This window comes from Lutjanus erythropterus, chromosome 2 (genome assembly GCF_056507025.1).
Source record: "Lutjanus erythropterus isolate fLutEry1 chromosome 2, fLutEry1.hap2, whole genome shotgun sequence".
In the NCBI taxonomy this organism is placed as follows: Eukaryota; Metazoa; Chordata; class Actinopteri; order Lutjaniformes; family Lutjanidae; genus Lutjanus; species Lutjanus erythropterus.
The window spans coordinates 47,234,635-47,241,147 of NC_139318.1; the positions used below are offsets into that span (position 1 = coordinate 47,234,635).

The 6,513-nt window shown below is 37.1% G+C and overlaps 1 protein-coding gene across 5 annotated transcripts in view; it reads right to left on the reverse strand.

Annotated features, from left to right (window-relative positions):
* The window catches only part of LOC146332351 (NACHT, LRR and PYD domains-containing protein 14-like), a 60,908-nt gene extending 59,007 nt beyond the window's left edge, over positions 1-1,901 (reverse strand). For 3 of the 5 annotated variants that reach the window (XM_084741820.1, XM_084741800.1, XM_084741828.1), the window contains exons 1-2: positions 1,467-1,901; positions 105-224 (exon numbers count right to left, since the gene is read on the reverse strand). In XM_084741820.1, coding sequence (XP_084597946.1) covers positions 105-224; positions 1,467-1,513 — 167 coding nt within the window. In that variant the 5' untranslated portion in view covers positions 1,514-1,901. The remainder of the gene's footprint in view (positions 1-104; positions 225-1,466) is intronic. The other 2 variants (XM_084741809.1, XM_084741836.1) reach the window with 2 other exon arrangements.
* Between the last annotated feature and the right edge of the window lie 4,612 nt (positions 1,902-6,513).

A 6,513-nucleotide genomic window follows, 5' to 3' on the forward strand; every position in this document is an offset into this window, starting at 1 on the left:
AAAATTTTATCATACAAACAAAAATCAACCAAAAAAGAAAAAAAAATCACAAACACTAGCAGATGCAGCTGAAAAGTTGTATGAGTCAGTATCAGTTCTCTTACTTTGTGTCTGAGGGTTCAGGTTCATTATAGAAGTTCAGAGGTACAATTATGGACCAGTCACTCTTCAGAGACAGACAGCTGGACACTGGAGACTCTGCTCTCTGTCTGTTGGACTGAACGCTGCAAACACATAGATGTTTTCATTTATATCACATGCATCCTTGATAAATTCTCTGATGTAGGGGTGTGTGATATGATGATATTAGATTGTGAAGGATTACAGTGTATCCATGATCCTCCACTACAGAGAGATCATTGTATTGTGCGACAGTGCACAGTCTGTCTGTTGGAGTTTGTTGTGCCCTTGATTTCTCCTGCAAAATCTGTTCAAAAATGTACTTTGGCTTAAATGGTCTGTTATTCTTTTTTTTCTCTTAGGGCTATATTGTTAAATAGGCAAATTAGTTTGATTGGCTACTTTTCAGTAACTTGCAAAATGGTCTTAAAACCAACATGCAAAAGAATCATCATAAAACCGTGATCACAATCCTGCCATAAAAAAATCGTGATTTGATCATTTTGCCATATCGCCCACCCCTACTCTCTATACTGAAGGTACACAAACTGCTGCTAGTCTTCATAATTAGGGGGGTTGAAAAGTTTGTATCTTGTATTAGATCTTAGATTCTCAGACTGTGGTATGTGTACCAGTGGTGGTTTGCAAGATCCTGCTGGTGGTATGCAGAGGAATAAAATAAAATAAATTAATACTATAAAAATACCACATGTCCAATGGGAATACATAAAATATGGAATCACTGAAATGTAATTTGCAAAAACATTTCTCTTTTCCAATATTAGCCAAGTACATGGTCACAATCACGTATGTAGTGTGCACATACATCATCTATGATTAACGGTAGTTATGGGCTAAACTGGATCCATAATTGTAGAATTTTCAGTCTCCGCTTTCTGTCTTGCATCACAAACAGGAACTATTACGAGCAAAAGTACAGATCAGGAGGAGAATATTTTGAGCAGCCAAGTCGAAAATGAAGTGGACAAAGTGCAAGTGTACTTAGGATGTGTCAGTGAAGTGTCACCTGCAAAAAGTGCAAAAGAGTGAGGTGGTATTTTCTGAGGTGGTACATGATGTGAAAAGGTTGAGAATCATTGGATTAGATTCCAGCTTTTCTAGGTGATCGAGTTGTCACAGAGATAGAAAGACGAGGCAGGTGATTTTTCTTTGCATCACAAAAAGTTAGGATTTTAATTTTAGGTAGCTATTGCATTTTAGTAGAAATTTTAATATATAAACACAAAATCAACAACAAAAAACAAACAAAACAAACAAAAAAACACATGGCTTTGGCAGAGGTAACAAAGAGTCATAAAAATAGTTCTATAAATGAGTTCTCTTACTTTGTGTCTGAGGGTTCAGGTTCATTCCTGAAGCTTACAGGTTCCATTTTGGAAACATCCCTCCTCACAGGTGGACAGCTGGACACCGGAGACTCTGCTGTGTCCTCGTCTTCCTCCTCACAGTCATTTATCCTCTGCAGTCAGTCTGAGAGTCTGAGAGATGAGGCAAACACTGGCTCTCGCTCTGTGAGCTCAGAGCACAAGAATGAGGAAAAACCCGTCTGTGCAGGAATCACATGCGAGACTGAGACAATACACACACACACACACACAACCATAATCCACCCGCTGGGTTCATCCTAACACTTCTTTTCTTTACAGTCTGCATGCAGATAAAACTACATTAGAGACTTAAACAGTAAAATGTTGTAGAAACACTCACTCTGCCTCAGCCATCAGTTTTCCTCCTTCTGCTGCTTCCTTGTTCTCGTGTATCCTGATCACATGGTCAGTGTTACTCCTCCTCTTCTCCTCCCCTCTCCTCTCCTCTCCTCCCCTCACCTCCTTCTCTCTCCATTTACAGGAAACCAGCTGAGTTCCTGCAACTGAAGGGCTCACACAGATAAGATTTTTTTTTTTTTTTACATGTTTATGAGAATCTATCTTGGCTTTAACAGAATGAATTACCTAATAAATTAATAAAATGGGCTTTGGTGAGAAAATTGGTACTTTCCATCATCTTTATGTTAAAATCATGTAAATAAATAACTAAAGTGTTTTTACTATAATGTTCTTGTTTTCTGTTTGTCAGGACTGTTTCCTCCAGCAGCTCAGATACTCACACACCTTCTTTGTCCTCTTCCATTGCATTTTTGGCTAAATATGCTCGATGGTGCATGAAACCTGGCACATCCATCGAGGTGAAAAATGTGATCTGATATAGGTTTTGAGGTGACCAAATGGCTCGACTGCCCCCTTAATCAGCAGCCCCCGTGGCATGTTTCACTGACGTGTATACATACACATGTCTCACATCCAGATGTATAAAAAAGCCTTTTTCTGTGGACCCTCTTTCTAAAATTGACAAACCATTGTGACCCAATTAAGAAATGGCCTTATCAATAAATCTTGGAAAGAGTTAATTTGTGCATAAATGAACATTCCTGACCATTTTTACTGCCATGTCCACATCACCTTATATTGAAGCATGTTACTTGAAAAGATGTTAGACACTTAAATTAAATAAATGCATTTAGACTGACTTAACAGACTGACTACAACATAAATATTTTAAATGCTTTATAAAAGGTGTACTGTTGATATAAATCTTAAATTTTCAGAATTTTTCTTTTATTCATTTGGCGACCCAAATAAAATCTCCTGACATCCATGGATTGGCCATTTTGAATTGAATTTTCATTTTGGTTGTTATTTTGCGATATTTTAACAAACTCCTCCCCCCTCTGGACGGGTTTGTCATCAAAAGTTATTAAAAGATTCAGCCGTGGTGTGGCATTTGATTTTCATGTTTCACCATTAAACAGGAAGTTGCTGTAAATTCAGTGTAAATCCAAAGCAATCTGTCCCAAACTTCACATTCGATAAGAGTCCCACTCTGAACACATCTGCACAGTCAGTCATAGTCATAGCGCCACCTACTGGCAACAGGAAATGACATGTTTAGACTGTGACATGCTTCTCCTTGCAGGTGGACCAGATCCAAACTACACTGTAAATACTAACATCAAGTTTAATTAAAAATACTGAGTTCACCTAACTCAGTTTTTATCAACTCATTTTAAATAAGTTACTTGTACTTTGGGGTCAAAAAATTGCCAAACTCAGTGTACATGAGTTGAGTTCATTTAAAGAAACCAAGTACTGAGATGCTGTTCTTTTTTCAGTGGTGTAATGTAACTAAGTACATTACTTTTGTACTTAAATTAGAGACTCTTTACATAAGTGAGAATGAAAAATGCCTCTAAAACAAATTGTCTCAAACCATCCAGTTACTGAAATAAAAAAACAGCCTCATCTGGTCTCTGTAGAGCCTGTTAGTCTTTATTTAGATCAGGGCTGCCCAAACTGGGGCACCCGGACCAAAGCTGACTCACCATAATGTTTGATTCGGCCCACCAGATGTTTCTAGCTTTAATTAAGAATGAATATATAAATTGTTATTCATGCTGTTTTATTTTTGTCTGTTGTCTCCTTTGTCTCTCTCACCTTTCCAGTCTACCTTCACCTGTCTTGTTCAATAAAAGCCCCCAAAATAATATAAAAAACTCTTTAAATAGGATCCTTTATTAATAATTATTTTTCATAATTTGAGCAGATGGATAGAGTGACTCTTCACACAGGAACTTAACTTGGGATCTTAGTATAATTTTATCATTTTGTTCAACACATCAGGTTTGTGCTTTTGTCTCATGGCCCAACAGTAAGTTTCAGTTTTGGCTCTTGAAGGGAAAAAGTTTGTCCAGCCCTGATTTAGATTTTACAAACAGTCCATGTTCCCTCATAAGCAGCAGTGAGGACAAGTTAAAGCTGCCTGTCTGAAGTCCTGGAGCAGCTTTAATCCTCCATCATCCACAACAACAAGATCAATATCAATACTGTCAAATAAAAATAAAACTGTTCAAGACATTTTGAATAAAAACGGTTTAAAACAGTGTTTTACTTTAGAACTAGTTATGTGCCTTTTAATGTTTACTTATTTTTTCTGGTAAATTAAGTTATTATTAATGTTTGTTTATTAACTGGCCTCGAAAATATGAAAATAAACGATTTACAAGTGAAAAAAATAATAAAGAATAAAATAATACAACAGAATGATAAACAAATAAAATAAAGAAATAAAGTAAATACAATGCCTCCATTACTTGTCACAAATGTTAACCACTTATGACAGATTATTGCAAAAGTGTGTGTCTGTGTGTACATACATACACACACATGCAGTACTGTGCAAGAGTTTTAGGCAGCTGTGAAGAAATACTGTAAAGTAAGAATGCTTTCAGAAATATAAAATGTAATGCTTTTTATTTTTATCAATTTACAAAATGCAAAGTGAGCCAACAGAAGAAAAATCTAAATCAAATCAATATTTGGTTTGACCACACAGTGTTTTTTTTTTTTTTTTGAAGGGACTCGACAGGTATGTTGTTCCAAACATGTTAGAGTAACTAACCTCAGATCTTCTGTCTCTTCATGTAATCCCAGGATTACTATATACATATTTGCTGCAACTTTACTCACTATCATTTAAGTATCTGCTTGAATTTCTGTATGTTGCTTGACTTTTGAGTTTTACTTTAATAGTTAAAAATCTTAGCTCCCCTCATATAATTTTATTTTCTATTCTTAACCACCATTGATTTCATGTTTGGTTCTAACTCTGTGCTGTTTGTCTTGATGCTGCAAAATTATGATGTGGAAGGCAGCAATGATCTAAAACTGTTAATCTATTAAAGTATGTATATATTCCCAGTGTTTTCTTTTTTGCTTTGTATTTTTTCCCTGTGTGGTTTCTTTTGGATTATTACATTACTTTTATTATACATACTTTTATTTTTGTGTCTCTTCTGAAGGATTTTTTTGGTTGCATTAGTTCCACCTTGTGTCGTCTCTCTGTTTTTGTGTTTGGTTTTCTTATTAAACTTTTGAAGTCGACCACTCCTGTTGCTGTCTGCACCCGGTCCTGTCTTCTGTTCCTGGTTGATAAACTGTGACACACCCAACCTTACCTCTAATACCAACATGGGAAATTTCAAAAAAGCTCTTGAATATTAACCTTGTAATGACGCAGAGTCTCTAACAAAATCAATTTGATGGTTACATTAATCAAAGTATTGGTCGTATTGTGTGCAGTTGGAGCAGTGGATGAGTGTCTTTTGTTATCGAGTGAGGTGAACAAATTCAAAACCAGTGTCTGTGAATTATCTTGAGTAACCAGGTCATGATTTCTGGAAAGAGACATTGCAATTAAATTTTTCAAATGTATTTTTTTTGGTGCTTTGAGTACCGAAAGCTGAGTGTCATTTACTTTAGAAGGCAGATAACTCTACGGCTAATACCACCAAAACACTGCACCTCACATGAAAAATATCTAGACACTGGGACGGGTTGTAACCAAATGGAATTTCCCCATTGTGGGATCAATAAAGGTTTCATTCATTCATTCATGGATACTTAGCTCTCCGGATACAAGGAAAATATGCATTTTGTGGTGAACTGTCCCTTTAATTTTCAATGACATACTGTAACGAGAGGAAAAACATCTGTCTGTAGTGTATACCTGGATATAATGCAATCTAATGTTCAAGCTGAGTAATAAAAAGCGCTGCTGTCAGATGTGTGATGAGACTGCAGTTTGTGGTGTTGCAGTGGATTGCATTATCCTGCACCACTGTTCACATTTTTATGTCCACTGCCATGTGTTTGAATTGACTGCAGCACCGGGCATGTGTGACCACAAGGGGGCAGTGCAGGCCAAACAAAGAATAGGAAACGGTGACGAGTCAAACAGCAGGCTGCAGAGAGAAAACAGAGAGCCGCAACAGGATTTAAGTGGGACTGAACTCCGTCAGACGCTGACGTCAACTAACACTGACACACTTGTTTCCAGTCACATCTCAGCCTGAATATGAAACAGGCAGGAACAGAGTCTTCAGGCCTGCTGCTGGTGGTGCTATATTTTTCTCTGAACCATTGTGTACGAAAGTTAATTTGTCACATTTGTGTTGACAGGTATCCAATCTGGGATTCTTAAAGCAGCCGCTTTGTTGTAGTGCTCTGCTTGTAATAAAATAAATAGTATTTTGTGGGTCTGTGTCCTGGAATGTGAAGTTTCTTTGTATGATTAGTATTAGCAGGGGTGTAGCACAAAATCTTGGGCCCTGGAGGCTACCACGCATGCAAACTTCTCACCTTTTGTGGAAATTCGCAGTTTTGAAACCAAAATACGTCACCTATATGATTGGTGCAGATCCGATGATCTGCTTTAGAGTCTGCCTATCAATGCAACGTCCATAAACACAGTGAAGCACGGACAGCTCCTCCTGCAGAGCTTTGGATACACCTGCATTGAATGCACACAGCCAGAGGA